Source organism: Melospiza melodia, chromosome 3, assembly GCF_035770615.1.
Source record: "Melospiza melodia melodia isolate bMelMel2 chromosome 3, bMelMel2.pri, whole genome shotgun sequence".
Classification (NCBI taxonomy): domain Eukaryota; kingdom Metazoa; phylum Chordata; class Aves; order Passeriformes; family Passerellidae; genus Melospiza; species Melospiza melodia.
The window spans coordinates 33,579,582-33,605,987 of NC_086196.1; the positions used below are offsets into that span (position 1 = coordinate 33,579,582).

Below are 26,406 nucleotides of genomic sequence, written 5' to 3' on the forward strand. Positions count from 1 at the left end.
TTTTCCATAGCATTGTTTTCCCTGACTTACCGACAGAGAATTGTTCACTCTTTCCAGATTCATTTTTGCTAGCCTAAACCAACCTGTCTTTGGTAGGCTCCTCCTGTTGAGACTCTTTCTTCTCCCTGGCACTCTGATTCTTCTTTGCACTTCTTCCAGACTGAGCTGTCATTGAATATGAATAGGAGAATTGTGTGCAATACTCCAATTTCCATTCACCTCCTGCATGCAAGACATAATCTCAGGGGATCTGAGGGATCCTGGTTTGAAACAGAGTCCAGATTTCCAGTTACTTGTAAACTATAACAACCTTTAATGTTGGCTGTAAACTGCCACTGAAAGAAGTTCTACCAAGAAATAAAAGAGAATATCTTGTATATAATAACAATACCACACGTCCCATAAGAGTGTGAGCATCACAGAGCATTTTTCTTTTATTTAATCAATCTTTTGGTGGAGGCTGCTTTGCTTGCCCCGTGTCTAGTAGAGCTGCTCCTTCTCTCTCTTGGCAAGTTCCACGGGCACCAGTTTCTCTCTGCGCTGGCTCACCCCGCACAAGGGCGTCCTCACGTATTTCCTGCAGAAGGACAAAACCCCGCGTGCGTTGGACACTGCGGGCAGCCGATGGCAGAGCGCACCCCGGAGAGCCACCCCAGTGCCCAGGGTGCCCCGGGATGGATGCCTGGGATGGATACCCCGGCATGGATGCCCTGGGATGCTCCAGGATGGATGCTCTGGGATGGAAACCCCAGGATGGATACCCTGGGATGGATGCCTGGGATACCCCAGGATGGATACCCCGGGATGGATGCCCCGGGATGGATGCTCTGGGATGGATACCCGGGATGGATGCCCCGGGATGGATGCCCGGGATGGATACCCGGGATGGATGCCCGGGATGGATGCCCGGGATGGAAACCCTGGGATGGATGCCCCGGGATGCACTGGGATGGATACCCCGGGATGGATGCCCGGGATGGATGCCCCGGGATGGATGCCCCGGGATGGATGCCCCGGGATGGATGCCTGGGATGGATGCCCCGGGATGGATGCCCCGGGATGCTCCGGGATGGATATCCTGGGATGGATACCCGGGATGGATACCCCGGGATGGATACCCTGGGATGGATGCCCCGGGATGCCCTGGGATGGATACCCTGGGATGGATGCCCCGGGATGGATGCCCGGGATGGATATCCTGGGATTGATATCCTGGGATGGATGTCCCGGGATGCCCTGGGATGGATGCCCGGGACGGATGCCCCGGGATGGATATGCCAGGATGGATGCCCGGGATGGATATCCTGGGATGGATGGCCCGGGATGGATGCCCCGGGATGCCCTGGGATGGATGCCCGGGATGGATGCCCCGGGATGGATATGCCAGGATGGATGCCCGGGGTGGATGCCCCGGGATGGATGCCCCGGGATGCCCCGGGATGGATGCCCTGAGATGGATATGCCAGGATGGATGCCCGGGATGGATGCCCCGGGATGGATGCCCCGGGATGGATGCCCGGGATGGATATGCCAGGATGGATGCCCGGGATGGATGCCCCGGGATGCCCCGGGATGGATGCCCGGGATGGATATGCCAGGATGGATGCCCGGGATGGATGCCCGGGATGGATATGCCAGGATGGATGCCCGGGATGGATGCCCCGGGATGCTGCGGCGCTGCCCCGGCTGCCCGCGCGGGGGCGGCCCCGCCGCACGCTCTCCCCGCAGCGCCCGCTCCCGCTCCCGCTCCGGCAGGGATGGGGGCCTTTCCCTAAGGGGAGGGGAAGGGACAGCCCGAGCGCCAGCGGCAGCACAGTGGTTGGTCCGTAAGCTAATTAGTCTATAAACAAGCTCCTTCATGCCTGGCTGAGGTGCAAATATCCTCCCGTAAGCTAAAAAGTACAAATACAGGATGATACTAAGTTGTTAACATATAATGAAGTATCTAGACTCGTAGGTTAGTTTAGGTCAAAAAAAGGCCTCTGAAATCATCAAGTCCAGCTGTTAACTGAACACTGCTATCTTCACCATGGCACCATGTCCCCAGATACCAGTCTAGATAATGTTTGAACATCTCCAGGGGTGGTGATTCCACCACTTCCCAGGGAAGCCTCTTCCAACACCTTACCCACCCTTTCAGTAAAGAGTTTTTTCCTAACGTCCAATTTAAGCCTCCCCTGATGCAATTTGAAAGTGTTTCTTCTTGTTCTGTCACTTGTTGCTTGGGAGAAGAGACTGACCCTCATCTGTCTACAGCATTTAGTAAAGACACAAGAAAAGCTCATCTACAACAGCTATCAAAATCCACGTGGAGCCTTGAAGCGACATCAGAACAAGCCAATCTGAAATACAGGACCTCTCCCTCCCATTTTCTGCAAACATTTTATACAACCCAAAACACACAGTCCAAAATGCAAGATCAGAGTCACCCTCCCATCCAGGAATGCCAGACAGCAAAAGTGCTGGCGAGCCAGGCTTGGCTGCAGGTCCTCAAAGGGGTGCCCAAAACCCACCTTGCCTTTAGGGCCAGTCCTTCAGCACCAACAAAATGTTTGATTGGCAGCTGAGATCAACATGTGCGAGCCCAAGCCTTGAGAGAATCAGAATTTTACTTTAGTTTCAATTTTTTCCCCAATAGTTTCCTTTCTTTCAATAGTTTAATTTTTTTTCAATATGTGGCGCTGAAAGGCTTTGTCCCTCTGATACTTGGGGGATGCAGTCACATGCTTGGTACTTACTGTTTAGCTAGTTCCATGGATATTTGCTCCAAAGAGCATCCTTTTGTCTCTGGTATAAACATGATAACAAAAGCCAGTGATGCTAGACTCATTATTGTGTAAATGAAGCACACCCAGGACAAGCCAATGAGCTCTACAAAGGAAGAAAACATATCTTTTTTAACTTTCAAATACTGCAATTTTTCTTCCTGTTGCTGTGTTTTATAGGATACAGGCCCTAATACACAGGAAAAGTTAGAAAGAAGCCAGGCTGCTATTCTCAGCTCAGATATATTGAGAAAGAAGAGTGGCTTTGCTTTTTCTAATACTCCTTATGAAAGAAAATTAACGCGTTCATATTGGTCGACTTAGCATGAACCTATAGGTTTATTTTATTTGCAATCTGGATGAAAACAGTGAGTAGCCATTGTTGCTGGTTTGTGGGAAGGCAGTGAGGATCATGAGTGCCTTGGATTTTTGCCTGGGTCTGGTTTTGGTGCACATTCTTTCTTGGAGTAATTCCAAGCATTTTTCACACTATTACAGTTGTCTCCAGCTAATCCTCCCCACCTGCCAGTGCCCAGCATTTCCACTGAGAGTCACGGGTGCTGTGCCAGAAAGTGATCCAAGAGTGAACTCTTGGTGGGGCCATCCAAGAACTGGTGGTTTTCTGAGCCTACAGTCCAGGGCCAGGTAGATCCTCGGGCCTAGGGATGCACTCTGCAGCCCCTGGAAAGTAAAGTGTGTACAAACCCAACAGTGTGCTGCAGCCCCCTGGGCAGCTGAGACATATGTCAGTTGTGTCATGAGCTGAAAATTGCAGCTGAAGCTTCTGATTCAGCTGGTACCTCTGCATCAGCAGCCATGTGCAGATGCTGCTGGCCACTGTGACCTCCATGTGTGTTCATCTGACAATAGAATTCCCAATCCTGCCTTTCTGCCATAGACGAGGAATGCATGTTTTCCTGTACTTACAGTTTCATAAATCCAGATTAGACCCAGTTAAGCCAAGGGAGTTACTGAGGCTTTACAGTCTGTGAAACTGAGACCAGGATAACAGGGAGATGTACATTAACAAGTAATGCTGCATGACAAGAGGGAACGTCCAGGTGAAACAGCTGACACTGAGCACCTGAGGTCTACCAAGGACTGAGCAAGTGCTGGCAGCTGGACTGCCTACAATATGCATTTTCTTGTTTGGTTTTGTCCAAAGGCTTGTGCAGTTCAGGATTGCAGTTCTGTGATGCAAACTGATGGGCAGTGAGTGGGAGTAACTGGATGGTTTCCTTTTGAAGAAGACCCTTGATCCAATTAAAGTGAGAGTGTGAATGCAGTGAACTTTACCTGTCACATTTTTCCTAGTTTTACTAGTTTTAATCAAGATAGTACTCAGGATGGAGGATGTGGGTTTTTTCTTTCTCTCTCTCTTGCTTTTTTTTTTTTTTTTTGGAAAAAAAATCCAAACGTGAAACTCAGTATAGTAACAGATCACACTCATTTTCAAATCTGTCCTGAAAAACATCTAACAGGGTAAAAACTACCTTGATTTCTTGTGAGTTGATTGCCTCTGGCGGAGAGCAATGTAGACTTAAGGGAAACCTGGAATTTCTACTCTCTTATATATATTGATTTTCAGCATGCATTTTTGTCACAATAAGACTGAAAACTAAAATTTGCAAAGCCTCATATAATATCAAATTAGAAAAATAAATTTGCTTATCAATAAATTTCCGCATTTAACCTTCCCATTTGATTATTATCAAATAGTAGTCTTCCACATTCTTACATTCAAATTCAAATTTTAACCTCACAAAGACATTTTTTTAAAGACAATTTTCTGAAAGCTGAAACATTCCTGTGAAAAGGAATTAAGTAAGGATTGTGTTTAAAAATGTCTGATCAGAAAAGCTTAGTCTGATCTAGAACAGAACTTGCATTGATTTCAGAAGATGCAGGACTTAATCCTAAACATTATGTATTTTCAGCCCACCAAGGCAATGGTGTTTTTAAGACCTGAGTTTCCCAGCCCGTGGAGTGGATGTGCAAGGTCTGACAGCAGCACTGTGGGGCTGAAGTTACTGGCACAAACAAAGATGTGGTGGGAATGCTGAAGTTACACCAACACCTAAAGAGAGACCTTGTCTCCTGGGCTTTCACAGCTGCAATTTTGGCAATGCTTTTGTATAAGAGAGATTTATTTTGCCCACTAGGAGAATATCAACTTGGAAGGACACAAAGAAATCTTACCAGTTACAGTCAAAAACGTCAAGGAGATGAGCAGGTTTATACCCCAGTTCATGCTGGATGTCAAAGCCATGGCCCGTCCTCTGATCCCACCAGGGAAAATTTCACTCAGGACCAACCAGGACACTGAAATACAAGGAAAAAAAAAATGTTTCTTTGGAAGGATGACTCTCCTTGCTATAAGTCTAGGTAGTCCATGGATTCAGTTGAGGCCATCTGAAAGAATAAGTTGATTTTCAGGGGTTTAGGTTTGTGACGACCCACGCTCTGCAGGCAGCATGTGCAGCAATCAGCATCACCTGGGGTCCCCATCCCTTCATCCCTGCCCAGTGGGAGCCTGAGGCAGTGACAGGTGGCACTGCACTGGGGAGGTGGGCTCTGACTGCACATCTGGGTATGAAAGCAAGTTCTGACTAAATAACTCTCGAGTGACACAACACTAATGGAAGTGGGGCAGCAAACCAAAGCAATCTTCAGCCTCAGAGGGGCACTGTGTGTTTATGCCACCTTATAAATCAACCTGCCACACTGAACTATGCTTGCTAGTCCAGCTCTCTGCTGCACATAAATGAGATTGCTGAGGTACAAATGAAGAGAGAGGGACTGATTTTTGACTCCTTCATATCACGTCACACCACACCACAGGTGATCTAAATGCTGGTGCTGCTAGCTCCCAAAGCAAATTCAGACATGAAGAGCTGGCTGTGTAATCACCTTGATAGCAAGAGAAAAAAAAAAAAAAAAAAGACACATTTTTGTACTGTTCCTGATTATCAGAAAACAAATGAACAAGAACCCATACACAAACAAACTCAGCCAAAAACCTGCTCTACCCTCTCCTTTTGATGACAAGCAAGATGCATTAGCAAGAGGTTGCTGCATGGAGAGGCTGTGGGTTAGCAGGTGACTGGCACAAGAGCAGCAAGTGTACATGGCTGAGCTGTGTCTTCAGGCCCTTGGCCATTATAAATCACTCATCTGTGCTGTTATTTCTGCAAAAGGACAGATAGGAGCTTACCCAGAACACTTACACCAGGCAGTCCAAAAGATACATTCTAAAACCAAACTCCTGTATGTCCAAGTGTGTTTCACTGGTAAAGGTTGCGAAAAAAAAAGGTTCTCCAGGAGGAAACTAAAAGCTGAAATGGGGAAAAAAACCCCTGAGTTTAGAGTCAACAGAGCAGATTTGAGCAAATTCTAGATTTCTTAGTACCATAGATTTGAATTAATTTTATTTTTTTTGTGGACTTGGCCCAGATTTTTATATTTTTGAAGAAAAATTAAAAAAGCTTCACTCCCACCATGGGAGTGACCCAGAAGAGTGATAATTTTTTTACAGAGACTCAAGACCACACTTCATAATGGCCAAACCCTGTTGGGCATAGTCAAGTGGCCCACTTGAGGATGTGAAAAGCAGCAAGTAAGCAAAAGGCAATGGAGCCGTTCTGAGGTGTGCATTCCCAGCCCCTGCAGTTCATCTCCACAGCATGGCCTGCCAGCCAGCACACAAGCTCGGCTGCAAAAAGAGTTACACATCAAAAACTGGCAAAAGGGATATTTCCTGTCACATTAGAATTAAAATAAAGAATGAAGGAATCCAAATCCACTTTCTGCTGGGCATGAACCACCCTCCAGGAGCAAAGCAGTGCTCTGGGCACTGGAGGACAGCTCATGCTGCAGCTGAAATGTGTGGCACTGCAGCAACTCCAATACCATGCAGTTTTCCAATGACAGACTGGCCCTTTCAGCCTAACTGATAATTTGTCTGGAGGTTTGAATCGTGTTGTTTTCCTGTTAAGAAACCAAAAGACTTGAGGATCTGCATCAGCTCTAATAGTGGTTAGCTGCTTTTATTGCAACCACTTATTTAGTTTAGACAGATGCCACCAAAACACCAGGACTGTTCTTCGAGTGTGCTGATGGTAGTAGCTACACCCTCTGGCATGGCCCTGACCTCTGCTCGGCTGGCAAGGAGCAGATAGGTTCATTCCCCAGGGAGAAAGAGCAGTTGTAGAAATCTGACACTACAGTCTGTTTACTCCTTTCCCCAAGCTGAAGCAGCAATAGCCATCGATTCTTTGCTTTTAGCACCTCTCTGGGATTGTGTTTACTATTTGTACCTTTGCCAAAAAGCAGCAGCTGCTGTAGGTATGGCAGGGATGTGACTTGCTCTGGGGAAGCCAGCAGCCAGGCTCAGGCTCCCATTCACAATGACTGCTGCTGCCTTCTGTGCTGTGCACACAGCACTGCAGACATTTAACCTTCACGCTCCCAAAGTCACTCCAAGCCACCCCTGTGCTCTGCCTTCACCAGCCTGAACAGCAGCATTCTGCAGGGGAAATCAGCCTGTCCTTCAAAAGAGGATCCAAATTCCACCCTCCACCCTCCAGCCCTCCATCTGCTGTGCAATCCAGCAGTATTCCCAAAGGATGCTGCAACAGCAATCATGCTGCACACACTCTGGAGGCTTCAGCGTCCACTCCGGGCACCCCCAGCTGGTGGGAATGGATGGGAAAAGAGCTGGTGATCCCCAGGTGAGATGTGGGTAAGAGATGAGGCCAAGGGCTGGGCAGCATGATTCTCTGTGCTCGATTCAACAACTGCAGGGTTTGTTGCTGCAGGCAGTAACTCACCTTTGCTGACCTGCAGTGTGTTGTGTGTTGACAGCAGTTAAGAAAAATTGTGCAGTTTAATGGTCCTTTATTATGGTAAAATATAGAGGAAAGAACACACACTGCAAATGCAGACAGAAATACTGCATTGGCTCAGAAAGCTTAACTGTTTCATTAAATATCACAGAAACTAGATGGCCTGATATTCCTTGCCCAAGTGGAAAAAGAAGATTCAGATATATTATACAGCCCCATGACCAGGATGGTGACATCCACCTCTAAACAAAGTCACAGGGGCTGTGCAAGCAGGAGGCAGAATAGTAATGGAAGATTTCAGCTAGTCCCATTAAGACTGAATAAATCATGCATAATTGAGCACAGTGCTGGGAGTACATTTTACATACCAGAGATGATGGTTCCTTTAAGCACTTTGTTGGATATTTAATGAGAGAATAAAAGGCAAATTGTGCTTCAGTGCTGAGCCTGGGTAGTTCAAGATGCAACCATGAGCAAGATGCTCTGTTACACTGGTTATAACATTTAACATTCAATATTCTTGTGGAAGGGCAAAAGCCAAGAGCCTACCACATTTTGTTTTGAAAGGAGACAAATATTAACATAAGCTTCCTTTCTATAAAGATCAGGGTAAGGGCTTCAGTGGTGCTCTGGAGGATGTTTAAACTACATGGGTGAAGACTTAAAATATACATACATCCAAATGAATGAGAAATAGCTCAGAACAGATAAACTAGTGAATGAGGAAAACTGTTAGAAATAGGAAAGTACCTTTGTATGACACAGTATGACTGCTGAAATGTTACTTGCAGTATCATCATCAGGCAGCCAAGTGTTTTGAGTGTGCTGGCTGAGAGGATGAGAGGCCAGGGATGGAGGCAGTGACATCCCAGGATTAAAGAAACACTCCCCAGGGATGCAGGAAGGGATCACCCTGCTAGACTGTACCGAGCTCCTAGCTGGACTAGGATAAAGCTGACTAATATCAGCTGGAAAGGGCATGGGTACAGTGTCTTGTAAAAAGAGTCCTAAGGAAAACCATGTCATTTAAAAAGAGTTAAGGAACATGGGGTTAGACACAAATGAGACACTGTGCTTTTCAGTCTCAAAGAGCTTTGGTGAAGTGTTTGGGATAGAAGAGCAGTGAGCTTAGTCACATCCTAAAAGATACAAACTGAGAGAATCCAAGTGAAATTACCAGATACAGCAGTTAGGTGAGGAAGAAGGATATGCTTTTTCACACAATGTGTATTTCAGCCCTGGAACTCACTATCACAAGATACTTCCAATGTGAAAAGTATTGGTCAGTTAAATCATTAAATGCTGGGTGTTAAACATTATTTCTCCATATGTGTGAAAAAATAATCCATCCAGAACTATTGTTCACAATAGTAAAAAGAATTCTTCAATATTTTTCTTGAAGTTTTCTAAACTACAGATAGGCAGAAGACCAACTGTGCATGCTGCATGGGCCTCTTCTTCTGCATTGTCTCTCAGCACTTGTTATTGGCTGGAGCTTTTATGGTTGGAGGCAGGGTTACACACTGATTAAGTGGACTTTTTGTTTGAGCCAACATGGCCAAACTAATGAACTTTATACCTGGGCTGTAAGCAAAGAAACGTCTCAAACTTCATGTGATGTCCTCCTTCCTTATTCCTTATTTCCTTACTTTACTGCTATGAAGTAAATAATTTTTTAAAAGAAAAATTAACATACATCAGAGAAGCAGAAAAATCTGAGAATAACTGAGAAATACTGTGAGCTTGAGGGTACTCAACATTCAAGTGAGGTACATGAATGAAAAACGTCCTTGTTTTGACCTTTTCCTGCCAGGAGGTAGAAGTAAATTGGAAGCTGCTCAGCACTCTTATTAGTGAAATATTAGATTCCCTTGGTATTCATTTGTTGCTTGGCATTTTTTTTTCCTGTACTTGCATTGTGTGAGATCAAATTCTTTATGGTGAGATTCAGAAAATGGCCATTGCAATACCTGAAAGAATTTAGGTTTCTGAGGTATAAACTGTGGAAAGTGATTAATTGGACTTACAGCTTAGGAGGGAAGTGGGCAGAAGTACTTTAGATTTTGAAAAGGAGGACTGGGTTGTTAACGAAACAAGGTCCAAGCAAAGATAAAGAAGATATGAAGTAACACAGACAGACCATCCAAGAGTGTGTAACAAATGATCAGAGCTAGGGAAGGATGCAAACAAGTCACTGCAAAGCTGCCATGAGATGGCAGGGCTTGGCTAATGACTGACTTTGCCTAGACCAGATTTTTATTGCAGGCTTAAACCCAACAGGTTTTTCATTTTCCTGGCTTCTGGCTTTGCTGGCTATTACCAGAAAGAGCCAGGTGGCCAACCACTTCCCACTAAAGCCCAGGTTCAGCTGATCTTGATTTCAAAGGGCACGTTGTGCCATCAAAGGAGATGGCAGGAGCCTTCAGAGTGGGTGCTGGTGATGAGGTGTGTGCCTGTGAGGACACTGGGACAGAGCTGGGCCTGGGGGACACACGTGCTGCTGTCACACACCTGCACTGTCCCAGCACGGCTCCAAGCACCCACAGAATGTAACTCTGGCAAAGGCTTTCACAGAAGATCCAGTGAATGTCATCTGGGGGGCTGGCAAAAGTGAGGGATGCTTAACCTGGAAAAAGAAGAGTGTGGGAGGGAGTTGGTCCTTTTCCAAAGCAGATAAAGGAGATGTGACACACAAAAAGTGGACTTACACTCTGCCCCACAGTTTTGCGCAAGAGGACAAAGTAAACGAATTGTGATTGCTGTTAAAAATCTCTGACTTTGCTTAACAGGAGACATCTTTCTCTCTGGCTCTGCCCCATAATATGAAACTGAAATGGCTGCTCAAAATTAATAACTGGCAAACAGAGCAAATGTGCAGCTGTATTGCTTTGGAGAGCATGTAAGCTGCCAGCAGAGAGCCAGTCTGACTAGGTCAAGTCCTGCCCTGTGTGTGCCCATCAAAAGGAGTGGAATTACTGTATTGCTGGGAGATGGGGGAGTCAGGAGAAGCCTCAGCTAATCTTACACCTCTGGTTGCACCCTGATCTCTGCAGATGAAGGCTATAAATATAAATATGTACTTTAATTCTATGGCTGCCAAGGTTCTTCTCTCCCAGCAGCAGACTATTGGTTGCAAGATACCCAACGCCACTGATGATCCAGAAGGATGTGGTGCAGCAAATCTAAGTTCTTTTTCTTTTCTGCTGGTACACCACAATTCTGTTTCTCATGGTTAACCCTTTAGGCTGACTCCCTGGAGTAACATTATTAGGACTTAATCCTTTTTTGCCCTAAGGCTGTATCAGAGTACATAAAAACTGTTGCCCACTGTCTGTGCTATTTGCATCACTGTCTAATAGACAGGCTGAGCACTCCCATGTGGTTTTTTAAGGAGCCTTGTGGTGGACCACTGAAATCACTCATGCCTCCTCCAGTTTATGATAGAGCAGCGGGAAGGGTTTGAGGGAAGATAGTGATTCCAAAGCATTAACTCCATCATCTGTGCTCTGGCCACTCGAGAAGGAGGGCAGTGAGATGCAATTCACATCTGGTTTTCCTAGCAATCCTTCCTCCCTTAACCTTCTCAACAGTGGGGCTGCATTTTAATGATTTTTTTTTGTTTGATTTGCTATTCAAATTTTCATCTCCATGAACTTGAAAGAAATGCTATGGATCATATGGGCTTTCCTTTTAAATGCAAGGTTTTCAATATATTCTTAAATCTGTTTTCAGTGGTCCTCAATTACTGTCCATTGTTATCTGGAAAAAATAGTCACAAATGAGATTTCTTAGAGGTGATTACTGGGCAAGAAGTGATAGATACATAAGGATCTAGAAATGGTAGAATTCTCTTAGTTAATGTGATTTGTAGACTATCCTGCCCAAGAAAAGTGCTCAGCAGAAAATCTATCAGTAGAATTGTCCTGCTTCAGCTGGTAGAGAGTCCATTTTCTTCTGAGTAGCTGGTACAGTGCTGTGTTTTGGATTTAGTATGAGAACAATGCTGATAACACACTGATGTTTAGTTGCAGCTAAGTAGTGCTTACCCTAAATCAAAGAGTTTTCCATTTCCTATACCCAGTTTTCCATTCCCAGTGAGCAGGCACCCAACAATGTGCGAGGGAGCATGGCCAGGACAGTTGAAAGGAGCTGGCCAAAGGAATATTCTACACTATATATAGAATATATTTTCTATTCTAGAGCATCATGCCCAGACTATAAACTGGGAAGAGTTGGCTGGGAACCACTGATCACTGCTCAGGAAAAGTCTGGCCATGAGTCAGTGGGAGGTGAGCAATTGTGTTGTGCATCACTTGTTTCTCTTGGTTTTCATTCCTCCCCCTCTCTGCCTCTTCCCTTTTCATCACAGTTATTGATATTATTGTTATAATCATTATTGTAATTAGAATTATTCCTTTTTTTTGTTTATTTCCATTCTTAAACTGCTCTTAACTCATGAGGTTTAACCTTTTTTTCTCCAATTCTCCTCCTTAGTGGGCAAGGGGCAGGGGAAAGATTGAGCCACCCGCTGTGAGATACTTAGTTACCAGCTGGAGTTAAAAAAGAAGATTCATCATAGCCTTGCTATTGACAGACACGGTAATAGTGTGTACCTCTTTTCAGGTACCCTAAGAAAAGTTGTTTTGAACAGATGTGTGAGATGACAATTCTCTTTGCAACTGGGTACCACAGTCACTGTTCCTCTCATCCTTTGTTATGCAGACACTCAAATTCTCCCATCAAGACAGAATATGCAGAGTGGCAGAAAAGAAAAATAAAAAGAGAAAAAGGAAAAATTTTAAAAAGCTTTCAAGGGAGAATATGCTTACTATAATAAAACACATACTGCCATCCAAAAAAAGCTCTTTTAATTAAAACCTGAAATATGTATTCCTGTTTGTGGGTGTTTATTTGTTCAGAATATTGAATCCAGTATAATCCTTTGAGGCATTTGCAGAGGAATGACTGCAGAAGCCAGAAGCCCTAATTCATGAGGAAGTTCTGTGTGAATTAGTTCAGCTTATCACATATTTCTCCTCTACAAGGTATGCAGAAGAGAAATTACCCAGTTGGGTGGGATAAGTGAACCTGTTTTTCCAGTACCTAAGGGCTGCTGGTGGTCCTTGAGGGGTTGCGCAGCAGAAAAAACCTGTTGTGATACAGCAACTGGGGGCAATTTAGGCCTTTGCTCTTGAAAAACAGAGATTTTATTTATGCATATGCCTCACAAAACATCTAGTAGAAAGGATAAGCAACAATTTTCAACAGTGACTTATTTAGCAAGCAGCCTGCAGTGATCCAGCTGTCTTTAAGTTCCTCACTGGAAATGGCTGCCCATGCTTTGCTTTGGTTGCTGCTGGAGGAAGGCAGTGAGGAGGAAGGTGTGAAGGCTCTGGGTTTAACCACCTGGGTCTTTTAGTTCTGTTTCTTCCATAAGAGTTTTCTGCACTTAGGGTTGATTTTCCAAGGCAGCAGAAGCTGGGTGCTCTCCTGCATGACCCTTCCCTTTGAGAAAATCTTCCTGGCTTTCCTCCCAGAGCTCAGTGTGGCACAGGAACTTGGATGCCATGGGAGAAACAGTCTCCGGCCTCCATGCACTGACTTACCCTGCTCTCTGTGCTTTGGCTGACAGCCCCACCTTCCTCAGCAGAGCCACTAAGCCATGTCATTGATTACACATTTTTACCTTTTTGGCATAACTATTTTCTCATACCTGTTTCAGTTTCACAAGCTTTACAGGTGAAATAAAATACCGACTTTGCACACAAAGTCCTACTGACAGTTGTAGTTTCTGCACAAAGCTGGCCCAAGATTAGCTTGCCTCTAAAAAATTCTTCCCAGCCCTCTTTCCTAAAGGAAACTGGATTTTATGAAGCTTGACAGATGACCTGCAAACATTTTACAGATTTCAGTATCACAATGATCTTGTCTCCTAGAACATGGTTAAGGAAACCAATATGACCTAAACTTTAAAACTGTGCATAATTATAAGCACAGGCTCCATTTCTGTCATACAATGCCTTTGTGTCAATGGGTTTACTAACAGAACTATTAAAGAGGTATTTACACTATGCAGAGCACCAAGCTCAGGATACTAACTCAAATCCCTCTTTAAGTGGAGCATAATATTCCAAACCACAGGAAGCCACCTACCTTTCCAACAGCAGATTGAACCACTGTCACTGCAGACACAGGAAGAGTGGCAGGGGCATGGTGTGGTCTCTCCCTCTTTTCACAGTAGCCAGGGCTCTGTCTCTCAGAAGGCAAAGCCTTTGGCCTGATCCACCAAGACTTTCCCTCATTAACATATTAGAGTTACAAACAGGAACATAAATGTCAGTGAAAATCATGTTTCTGATTTCAGATGCATTTCAGTACAGTTTAAATTCAGTCTTGGGGTTGAAATATAATAACATAATAAAACAATTTAGAAGCTCCCACTGACATTCCCGTGCCTCATTATCATAAAAGTAATTTTTCCTTCTTGTGACCTTTTTGACACTTACAAAAGCCCCCCAAATTTGTAGGTTTTATCAAGTGAGATAAGACAAACCTATTCATCTTATATTTCAGAAAGCACTCTCTGCAATTTGAAATCCTAGAATTAATATCCAGCTATCCAAAAATATTTTAAATTGGCTTGCACTTCACTACTACTAATCAGCCTTTGAAAAGGCAAACCTATTCAAGCTATTCATGGGATAGCTTGATGTGTTAACAAGAGGTTTCAGATAAACTTTATCTGGGGCAGGGAAATAGGGAGAAGTGGGCAATTTACAACCCTTGCTTTATTTTCCATTTTGGTATGCCTTGTCTTTCTACTGCAGCTTGGTAGTAAGGACACAATGTGAAATAGAGGCCATGTGAGGCAGCATTTGAATAGCAGGAATGATGAACTAGATAAGCACGTGGAGTGTCATATTCAAACCACATGGATGCATGCATTAAAAGACTATTCAGTACAAATAAACAGTGCTAGGAATCTTGTCATAAAACAAAGAATCCAAGATAATTTTTTTTTATTATCTGAAATAGGACTTTCTGTACTGTTTCTCAGCGAAACCTGCATATTCCCAAGGTTTATTATCTTCATTAAATTCCAACATAGCATTTAAGCACGGGATTGGTTTTGAATACTCAATTTAGTCCCCGCCACTCTCCCATTTTCCAGAGTAAACCACAAAAAATCATAAAATTTATGCTTCTAATTTCTGTGAATTTTAAGGTCAGGCCACAGCTGCTGGGAAAATGTAGAAACTCAAAAATAAAACATTGTAAACAAATGTCAGGCAAGGCAATGTTGAGCATGAATGTCTGTTAAGATCAGATTCCTGTGCACTACAAATTAATATGACATGCTTTTAGAAGCCTAAAATACTGCTTTAATGTAGGAGATAGTGAGGTGAATTCTAGGTTTTGATCTGACTTTTTTACCGGTGTTTTCCAAGACAGTGCAAAACCATTAAGCTCACAGTATTTCAAAACACAGGAACAGCCAACTAAATCCATAGAAGGTTCAGAATTTCCACACTGACAGTTCTCATTCCCACAAGATTTTCCAGTTTCAGGTCAAGCATTTGGTGGCCAAGATGAAGCCCAAGAGCATTAAGGGGCAGGGGAAAAGCATCCTAAGCAATCTGGATTGTCAGGATGGCTGCAGGTCTGACCTCTGTCATCGAGTCCCTGGGCTGTGCAGTGTCATGTGTCAGACCAGCTGTTCTGGGCTTTGTTACAATGCATTTAGTGACTCAGGTGAAAGACACATAAAAGGTTCAGACTTTAACTGTGTTAGTGAATCTACTCAGGTAGCCAGTTAACCTAACAATCACAGGACCAAAGTCAAAGGGACTATATTGTTCTCTGGGCTTTATGGCAGTGTTCCAGCTCTGGGTCTTGCCTTGATTAACCCAATAAAACACATAGAGAGACACCACCACAAACCACTCAAGATTGTATAAGAAAGAGAGTGATGGATTGACGATGGATTTACTTACTTCCTCACCTCTACAGATTTCACTTTTCTTGTGAACTCTTCAGCTTTCTTCCAACCTCTTTCATCTTTCTTGCCTGATCCTTCTTCCCAATTTTCTCCAATACTGGTTTAAAGCTGCATTTAAATTACTCCAACAGCTCACAATAAGACGTAGAGAAAACAAGTGGGTTTTTACATGGGAATAGAATCGAATAGAGTAGAATAGAATAGAATAGAATAGAATAGAATAGAATAGAATAGAATAGAATAGAATAGAATAGAATAGAATAGAATAGTTCCATACAAAGGCATATACAATGGTCACCTAGTCCAACTGCATGACCACTTCAGGGCTTACCAAAAGTTAAAGCATACTACATGTGGAATGCTGTCTAATTTGGTTTCCCAGTCATCCTGAAGTTCCTTTAACACCCAGTAAAGAAGGGAGCATTGTGCCAAAGGAAAGGTCACAGATTTCACAGGTTTCACAGAATATGCTGAGTTGGAAGGACCCACAAGGATGATTGAGTCCAACTTTTAAGTGAGTTGCCTGTACAGGGATTGAACAAGGGTTGAACCCACAACCTTGGTTTCATTCACATCATGCCCTGAGTAAGAGAGCAGGGGTCTGAAAGTCCCACATTGGTGGAGAAAATATCAGCTTTTGTTGATAATCTGAGGAATCTGGCTCCTGCATCAGTTGGATTCCCAAACACATTGAAACATCTGTTCCATTTTAGGTACAAATTATCTCAGTTTTAAAGTATTCATTCAAGCTGATATAAATTTAACTCAGATATACTCAATATGGCAAATCTGCCTAGGTTTAAACTAGAAATGGACATCTATCATCCTAAATGCACTTTCTTCAGTAAAAATTTGCTCTGAAGGTGTGCCCTCTCTAGGGGCTTGTCTTTACCAACTTCTCTGCACAGGTTTTGCTCCTCCCAGGGCTGATGATCCACAGAGAGAGCTCCCACAGCAGCAAGACGGTGCATCACAGTAAGGCTTGCTGGAGACCACAGTCCCTGCACCTTCTTGGGGGAACTCAGCCTAGTGGGCACAAAGCCACAATCCTGGGTCTTTCATGTGGAGGAGTTTAACCAGTGTGAAACTAGTAAAACATGAAGGCAGACTTGTTGGCCTGCCAGCCTTTCCTGCATTAGAATAAAGATAGTGACTGTAGTGACTACAAGCCCCTGTTTTGCTCATCTGTGTTTATCCTCTCTTGTGCCTGCTCCAACAACTTTGAATCTGCCTGCTCTGAGTGCCTCTGCACCCACACAAGGAGAGAAGGGAGATGTTAGGGATCCCCAAATGCAGGAGGAGCATTAGTCTGAGGTGGCTATGAGTGGCTGAGACTCCATCAGAGAGCCATCCTGGGGGGAAGTGCTGTCCCCAAAACTGCAATGTCCTAATTTTGTGGGTCCTATGCTCGCCCTCCCCTCATACAAGGTCTGCAGACACACTTTGTATCCACTGAGAGCCTGGACCTCACAGCCCTGGGCACTGGTGTGCTGCTCCCAGCAGTCAGCTGGGTCTCCTGTTTTGTAGGTAATGTGATTACTTCAGGAGCTAAGAAGAAAGACTGATGAGCATGTGATTTTTTTCCAGTTTTCCAATCAGAAATATTCACCCGATGGCTGAGGCTAGCAGATGGCTGCAGAGGCCATTATATCCCAGCCTGAGAAGGCTTCGTGTGGATATTTAATTTCACTCTTTAACAGGTATTTAGCAATACCAAAGTACTACCAACCCTACAAGCACCCACTCGTGGGAGCTATGATTCAATGGGACTGCAACAGCGACATGGAAAATCAGGGTTTGCAGTAAACTCTAAACCCCTCTTCCAAGGTCTGGTTATACACTTGTTGACCATAAGTATGTTAAAAATACATGGATAGATAACTGTATTTCATTTGTGCCAAATCCTGAAATCCAGGAAACACTTCTCCAGCTGCAGACACTGACTTGCCTTGGGTGTGTTGTGGCCACAGCAACCAGAGTGTAAAGAGGGCTCTAAGTGCTTAGGTCTGTAGCTCCAAGTTGTTGCCTCAAAGAGGAGTTTGTCTCCAAGAGAAGAGCTCCAGAGTTTATCCCTTGGCTCTGAAGAGCCACACAAAACTGGCAGCTGCTCTAGGACGTGAAGTAATAGAACATCTTTGTCCCAGGTTGGCAGAGACATAAGTACCTTTGGACTTTTCACAGCTAAGTGTTGGAGTTTTGAGGATGATTCATGTCATGAAATTGCCCCTCAGTCTCACTTGTAGGTGTTTTTGTGGATTTTCATCTGCATGCTCAGCATGAGATGCCATGAAGCCAGCAGAGCTGATGTGATTTGCTCCACCAGATTATCCCAAAGTTCACTGGCCAAGTGCCTAAATGCTTTTGCAGTTACACAGAAATGTGTTTAAAGGACTCACAGAGGAAGAGCTCTTTTGCAAGGCACCAATGCCATACATGCAGTCCAAAGGCATACATTAGACATCCCTCTCTCATTAAAGGTGTTCCTCATTCCACAACAAAAAATCCTTGAGATGTTAATGGATTCCCTTGAACTTCACTCCCACAATATGAGCAAAGAGGTACTGCCCCAGTCCTGTTTTGCTCACTTGCCTTTAATTTGCAAGAACAAATTCAGACTGGGAAAAGAGACTCTGTTTCGTCCAGAATCAGTCTGCATTACTTGCTTCTCAGCCTAGGACTTCTTGGAGCCACTCTGACTTCTTTTTGATAAAGAGCATTGCCTCTAGACCCCATTGCATCCAGCATACCTATGTGTGGTGCTACTACATTTCTTCCAGCTATTTACTGATGAGATCATCTCACTCAGGGGATATGCAGGAAATATAGGGGGAAGTTGTCCCTAGTTAGTACTTGATCATAAATGGTGCAAAAGGAGATGGTCAAGGCAGAAAATCAGATCTTTGGTAATGGGTGCAATCTGATATCTGAATTTTGTTTACTGGGTCTGTGAGGAGGGCAGCAGAGCTCTGGGCACCCACTCTGTTTCAGAGAGGCTGTAGCTGCCCTACAGTTGCTAACCAAGAGAACTCTCTTGCACATACTCTATCCAAGCACAGGAATGCGACACTTACAGCCTTATCTTGGAAAATAAGTCTGACATCCCAGGAGCATGGCTTTCCTTGTTCTGGCATCCCAACATGTTGCACCACACACAGTGGTGAATGAAGGAAGTGGTGAATGACACCTCTTTATGAGAAAGGACCTCTAGTTTTTGCCCCTCAAATGGTTTTTACAGAGCAATTGGCAAATTAGATGCCCTGAAACTATTTCAGTTAATTCTGTGCAATTTAGTAAGTGTTCATGCATGGTCATAGCCCTGACTAACTTATTTCTGTGTGTTCTTTACGTTAAATTAATTTCCAAGGACACATTAAGTGATCACATTTCAGCTTGGGTGATGAACTGGTGATCTACCTCCACACCACACTCGTCTCATCAGCCGGCACTCGCTGGCCCCTGTGAAAGGCACAGCAGTGCTTCTGCCAGGCTCAGACCTCTCCTGTCCCTCCCCTGTCCGTCCCCTGCCCACATACAGCAGGTTCCAACTCTTCACAAACATGTGCTGCAAACAACCAGGAGCCCTCTCACACCCCTCATCCTCCACATGGGAGCCGGGAGTGGTTTTTTAGGGCTCTGCAGGCATCATTCCCTCCTGAGAACGGCTGATCCTTGTTTGTCCTTTCTGACACACAGACAAAGGGTAACCCAAGACAAACAAGGGTGTCAAGCAAGCCCCCTTAGCTAATAACTGAATGCCTTGAAACGTCTCTGCAAACACCCCTAGAGAAATGGCATGTGCTGTTCTGTGGTGTGATGCGACACTGATTTGTTGCATCTACAAAACGTCCTCATAATTGTGTGAAATTGAGTGTGAACAAGCACTTGAATTGCAGTTCATCAAACATAATTAAACTGAAACACAGCAGCAGAAATACCCCTTTTATCTTGTGTAAGGGCTGATAACATAAATACAGAGCACCCCAGAATCAAAAAATTGACTAAGCAGATGCTTGCTAGTCTGTGAATTCTTTTGTAATGCAAAAATGACTTTTATCTCTCACTGTCTATTTTTGAATGCTCATCACTGTGATGCCTGGGTGTTTTGATAAAGGGCAATAAATATAATTTAGCATATGCTTAGTTCATTTAAAAAATCAATTTACTTTATGTAATTTGGCAACAAAAGAGAAATAATTTATAAATGTCTGCTACACTAATCTAGATTGTAACTCTCTTTGATGAGCATAAAAAAAATAAAAAGGGGGGAAAAAAGTACAAAGCACTTAAAAAGAAGATGAGAGAGCTCAGATTGTGTGATCTGTCCTGTGAAGAGTGTGGCATCTCCTAATGGTCATACATAAAGTCTCCTTTATCCCCACAGAACATAGTACAGCATGGAATCAAAATAAAGTGCGTGAATTTATTCCAGAAATGGCCTTGTGGTGTGGAAAGAAAGGAGCAAGATCTTCTCAGCTCTTCATCCAAAAGATGTCAATTTGATCTACAAAGAGAGGCATTCTCAACACCACCTTCACCTTAGCCAGCCATTGCGTGGGGGCAGGCACTGCATGGAGCATGAGAGCTCCCCACTGGAAACACAGTGGGGCACAGTGTCACAGTGCTTTTGTCCCCAGGAGCCCCAGGCACAGCCTGGACACAGCAGCCAGCCAGTGCAGCCTCAATGCCTCCTTCCCACTGACCAGCAGGCAATGGAGAACAGTCTGGTCCAGAGCACAGGCCAGATTTAGAGATGAGTAACATAAACATGTTAAAACTATTTACTTTACATAAGCAGAGGGCCTCATTTATTTTCTTTACACTAAGAAAGGTTCACTGGGGCTAAGAAAGCTAGGCTTTGCAAACACATTCAGGGATTAGGGCTCCAAACGGAGATGTTGTAGGCTGTACATGAGACACAAATTATAACCTTGCATCCCAATCCAGACTATTCAAGCATGATAGATCCTTTGAAGATTTCAGCAATCTCTTGGTTCTCTAACTCTTGCATTTTCTATACTTTTTAACTGAACAGTGTGCTTTCAAAGACAGGAAAATGCATTGAAATGACTTAGCTGCAATTTGAAATGCCTGTATCTCTGATAGATCTGGCCTTCACTTGCTAGGAAAACACATCTGTCAGTACAAATTGCCTCACAGTGGCTTTATACATGATTTCTCCATCATGGAGCTGAGAGGGTGTTTGTTCTTTCCCATTTTCTGTTTGAAAGCATTTGAGCTCTCAAGTCAAGAAAGAGGTCAAAAACAAGCACTGGCCTCAGAGACTTCTCAGATCAGCCTGGAAAACACATCAGTTTTTGTAGCCCTCAAGAAAATAGACACTGTTCTCATTAACTGTACATTAGGCCAACTCAAATGACTAAGAACCCGTTTACAGCCAGGTCATCAGGAAAGCAGATTTCAGCAGGAGGCCAAGACTGAACATGTGACCCCACTCTGAGGGTCATTAAATATATGTTTGAAATAAATAAAAGTTCAAGTAACATTTTCTTTTCAGGGCTTCATCCCTGTTTTTGAACCTATGTCACAGAAAGCAGAATCCAGCCCCAAGACAATCTGCAAGGGAAGGAATAATGCTGTAATAACACAGTCAAGCTTGCAACCCTGGCAATGAATGCTTATCTCACACTGCTCTCCCTGTGAGCAATGTTTAAAATAAATAAATACTGCAGGGGAGTTGTTGTTAGCACAATTGTTGGGTTGTATCCTTGTGGCAAGCTTTTTATCATAATAGTACAGGAGAGTACAGTTTGTTTGCAATGCAAGTTTGAGCCAGAGTGCAAGAGCACATAAATTCTGTTAATAAATAACGGGCTGGGCATGTGGGTTTTGCAGAGTGACTTAAAAAGTCAACGCCTTCAAAGTAGAACATTATGCAAGTGCTATTGAAACAAAACAGAAGAAAACAGAGAGATTTAATTTCTAGTCCCTTTGAATGACAGACATGCTCTCCCTCAGGAGAGAGTGAGACCCGTGCAAGTGTGATGGCAGGTGCAGCAGTACAGTGTCAGCTGTACAGGAGCACACATTTGTGTCCTCCCACTTGTGCTGTTCCACCCAAGCAGTGGCAATGGTACTACAGCTTGCCCATGAATTATGGTACCTTGAGTGTGTTTTCCATATCTGAAGACTATTACACAGTCAGAGGGACAGATCCTCAGCAGGACTCAGGTTGGTATTTTGTGGATTTGACAATGTCATACCATACAGAGGTCCAGAGCTTATCATTATCTTGGGTTTAGGAGCTAGCAGCAGCAAATGCCTACATCCTAACCTTCCCAGTGTAAGGACACAATAGACTAGAAAGAGGAAAGATAGCCGGGGGCTCCATAATTTTGCTGTACAAAGCTAACAGCAGTTCTTGACTGAAGAGGGAACAGTTAATTACAGTGAACAGAAGGGAGATCAGGTCATTGGCCTTTAGGAGCAGGACCTCTTGCTATAAAGTACATGACAGGCCTACCAGGATGATGTGTGACAATACAATACCAGTGCATATTGGCAGACAGTACTGCTTTGCCCAACTTAGGAACTGCCTCATCCCAGCACTTAATAATGTAAGTTACAAACAGTTAGAAAAATTAAACACTTACTTGGTCCAAGACCTATGGAAAATGCAGCAACATAGACAAGCAGGCTGGCCAGTGAAAGCCATTTCAGGACAACAGGGACCTCCCCACTTTCCACATGAGACCCTGTTGTGCTTTTGCCTCCTGCCAGGGCAGTCCTGTTCAGTTCTCCTGTCCTGGCAACATCTGGGCTCTGTACATCAAATGACAATCTTTCTGTTGAAGCCCTGCTAGCAAAGAGGTCCTTGAGACTCCCATTGGTGACAGTGAAGTTTCCTGGTCTCTGGAGAGAGAAATCCTCTGGAGACTGGCTTCTGCAGACCTTGGTTAAATTCACATGTATGTTACGGTTCACTAAGCCCATAGTGACCAACGATATTGCCATAACAGAAGAGCCAATACACAGAAAAGTTTTACTTCCAACTTGATCCACAAAAAACGTGGCTGGGACTGTGCTGACCACTTTAACCACTCCAACTCCGGTGGAAGCCAAACTGGCAGCTTCATTGCTCTGGAACCCAACTGACTTCAAAACAGTCGATGCGTAAAATAAAATGTTGGGTTGCCCAGTTGTTTGCACAAAAAAAACTAGAGTGAGTCCTACCAGCATTCGGGCCCTCATGTTGTTTTTTGAACGAAACAGGTCCAAGAAACTATACTGATGTTCATCTTTCAGGGAAGACTTAATCACAGTGAGCTCATTAGTAGCATCTGATGTTTCCCGTAGCCTCTCCAGTACTTTTCTCGCCGCTTCATCGTCATTTTTCATCACAAGAAACCGAGGGCTTGGAGGAAGGAAATACATGGCAACAGCCTGCAAAGCACCCAATGGAATCACCAGGCCAAACATGTACTTCCAGCCGTGAGATATGCTGGCAAATGCATAATTTGAAATATAGGCAAAGAGAATGCCTATCACAATCATGAGTTCATTTAATGACACAAGGAGGCCTCTTCTGTGCTGTGGGGCGATCTCAGCGATATACACACACGTGGCAATTGACGACAGTGAGATGGAAATACCTATGGCGATCCGGCCCACAATGAGTACCTCATATGATTCATAGGGCAGCAGAATCAGACTCCCCAGCACAAGTAAAGATGATGCAATAATAATAGCAAGTCTCCTTCCAAATCTGTCTATAAGAAATCCACCAGTAAGGGATGCAAACAAGGCCCCAAAAAGCAGGGAACTTACAATGACTTCCTGCTCTTTGCAAGAGAGTGTTAAAATGCTGCTCATCTGAAGAAGAGCTCCAGAGATAAGGCCCAACTCATAGCCCATCAGAAGTCCACTTATGGCAGCAATGGCAGAAGACAGAAAAGTGAATGTTCCACAACCTGAAATAAGAGGATAAACCGAAAAACCTTGAAAGAGTGATTTTTGCAACATTCTGACAATTAATAAAAACTTTGTTTGATCTACCAGTTTAAAAAAAAATCTCTCTGTAACTTTTAGGCAAAGCAGTTAGGCACAATACACATCCAGCAGCAGTGGTGACATTAAAGCTATTTTCATAAAAAGCTATTTCTGAAAAGAAAACACAAGGTAATGAATATAAAATCTTTAGTTTTAATGCCTTTGTGTCCCTTATCTTCCTGATCAAAAGTCAATAAGGTTTTGACCAGGTCCTAAATAATTAAACTTTTTGCTTCAGAATATTATTGCAAAAAGAAATGGTGAGAAAGCAATTTTTACCTTGAGATTTTTCAGTGTTTTTCCTAAACTGAGAAAGTCTCATCCACCCAACTAGAGTACCATGAGCAAGGAAAGCATAAATTTCTTAGCCAAATTGTTTCAACATTGACTCAAATAAGTAACAAGTTTTCCCTCACCACTTATTATTTCCTTTGTTTCTCCTGAGGATGGCATGAAGGCTGCTGGTACCATTGTCTTTATTTTGCCAAACTGGGGACTTAGTCAGTGAGCATCAGGCTGATGCAAGTATCTGGGATATTCTAGGGGAACTGATCTTTGAGGTAAACACATGAACTTGCTGGGCTTTGCTCACATCTAAACTCAGATTCTTTGGAATATCTTGATCAAATATTTTGCATCGCCTTTGATGGCCATAATGTCAGGAACAAGAAACAGATGATGAAAACAATGCAGATCATATGCCTTTGAATCTCCACTTTAAAACAAACTCATCTTATACAATTGTGATTCATTGTTTATTGTTACAAGATAGATTTGACTGATCATATTCTGCTAACTGTGAAGCCTTTTGCACCCTAAACCTTGAGGAATATATCAATTTGTTATTGTTGGTCTCATTCTTCCTCCCAGCATGATTTTCCTCGCATCATGATGTTGGCTGCCACACAACTAGGAAAAGAGTAAATCAACTTCTGATTTTGCAATTAGTTAGAGAGATGGGCCGTGTCAGAGGAGAGGTGGCTTTTGCAGCATAACAGAGTCCGTATTTAGTTAATTCTCCTGGAACGAGTGGTATATGGTCTAATTGGAAATGATACACAGAGTTTGTTTATTTTTAGTTCATTTTTCTAAGGCATTAAGGCTCTTTGATCACACTGACTGCTCAGAGTTCGTTGCCAATAATTTTGAGCACATTGGTGAGGATCAGCCCTATTTGATAGAGGATATTACATTTCAAAAGCAAATCTTGAATAGAGAGAAGGAGAGCAGCCCTAGCAGTACATCTGCACTGCTAAAGTAAACAGTCCCAGAGCCCAGGCCCAGACCCTGGCATGTGGCCACATACCCTACTAAATTGCTGGCAGGATCCCTGGCACATTTGCAGCCCAAGCCACCTTGTGTTCTCCTAACAACTCCCAGAAGCAAACAATTCCACTACCCCACCCTGCAGCTGCTCTATAGGCAGATGGGTTATTATGGAGGGTAGCACAGCACAACTGTGAATATAAGCAATGCCTGGGGGTCAGGGGAGGTGTGTAAGCCCATTAAGGTTATTAAGATAAGTATCACCTATTAGCTCTCCTAACTTTGAGCCAAACAGCAGCAGCCCTGAGATACTGCGTGCACCAAATGCACCTCAACTCAGCTGCTGAGCTGGTGTGGCTGGCACACCAGGCACAGATAAGAGGTAGGGGAGAAGCACATGGTTTTGTCTTGATGGGCTACAAGGACACAGGGGGAATGGGATTGCTGTGAAAAGTCTTTCAGAAGGGGGAGGTGGGTGGTAGATTTATTGGGAATGGAGAATGAAGAAAATAACAGAAACAAATATGCAAAATGCTCCAGGGATAGAACAATCTTTTTTATATTGCTGTTGTCCAGATCTGTTAATATTTCTAAAGCTTTTTCTTCTTTTATATCTGCAGTATCTGAGACCATTTCACTGATTTTAAATAGAAGCATGGGTTAGGTCCTGCTGTACTTCCTTCACCCATTGAACAGTACTTCAGTGGAAATACTACTGACTACAGCTAAGCTGCTTTGGGCTGCATCCTGCAATGCACACATGCAGTATTGGTTTTATCATTGCAAAACATAATTTTGCCTTCCCATTTATACTTTAGAGTTGCTTGCTTGCTGCATATTATTGTATCTGGAGAATATACCCTTCCAGTGAATCCTGGCTGGAAATCTGGGCTGATAACAGCACAGTGAGTGTTGTGCTGAAGGAATGAGCATATCAGAAACCAAACTGCTAATCTAATCACAGTGCTCTGCCCAAACTACTGTTCAGTGCTGATGTTTGTGCTTTCTTGAATATCTCTTGAATATTTTACATCATTAAGCCAAATATATTTTATGTAGGATTTTGCCTCAATTTATATATCATGGACTAGAGAGCATTGTGTTCATCCACTCTGACACTCACAAACAGCACAACATGATCCTTCAGACACACTTCAATTATGTTTTATCTGAACCGGGTGTTTTCAAACATTCAGCTTTGATTTAAAAATGGCTAGTGTTTGAAAACCAAGGACTTTAAGTCATAGGTCATCCCAATGGTTAATTGCTTTCGCTGTAAGCTATCTGTAAATTATTTCTAGACCAAATTTCTGCAACTTCAGCTTCCAGCCATCAGATCCCATTCTCCATGTCCCCACAGTTAACTGTGTTCACTGAGTACAAACTTCTAGCCTGCCATTGGGTCATCTCACAGACATCTCCTTTTTTAGCTGCTTTCCCTGTGAGGCTTTACAAGTTCACCAAATCCTTAAATATTCAAACCTCTGTTCTCTGAACTTTTTCAGACCACCAACTTCTTCAGTAA

At 43.5% G+C, this 26,406-nt stretch overlaps 1 protein-coding gene across 4 annotated transcripts in view; it reads right to left on the reverse strand.

The window, feature by feature from the left end:
• The window catches only part of SLC2A12 (solute carrier family 2 member 12), a 42,676-nt gene that overhangs the window by 11,425 nt on the left and 4,845 nt on the right, over positions 1–26,406 (reverse strand). Inside the window, exons 2-6 of one of the 4 annotated variants that reach the window (XM_063151223.1) lie at positions 22,220–23,536; positions 4,965–5,087; positions 2,739–2,871; positions 2,514–2,590; positions 403–577 (exon numbers count right to left, since the gene is read on the reverse strand). In XM_063151223.1, coding sequence (XP_063007293.1) covers positions 2,521–2,590; positions 2,739–2,871; positions 4,965–5,087; positions 22,220–23,536 — 1,643 coding nt within the window. In that variant the 3' untranslated portion in view covers positions 403–577; positions 2,514–2,520. Of the gene's footprint in view, positions 1–83; positions 166–293; positions 578–2,513; positions 2,591–2,738; positions 2,872–4,964; positions 5,088–22,219; positions 23,537–26,406 lie in introns of those variants that run through there. The other 3 variants (XM_063151221.1, XM_063151222.1, XM_063151224.1) reach the window with 3 other exon arrangements.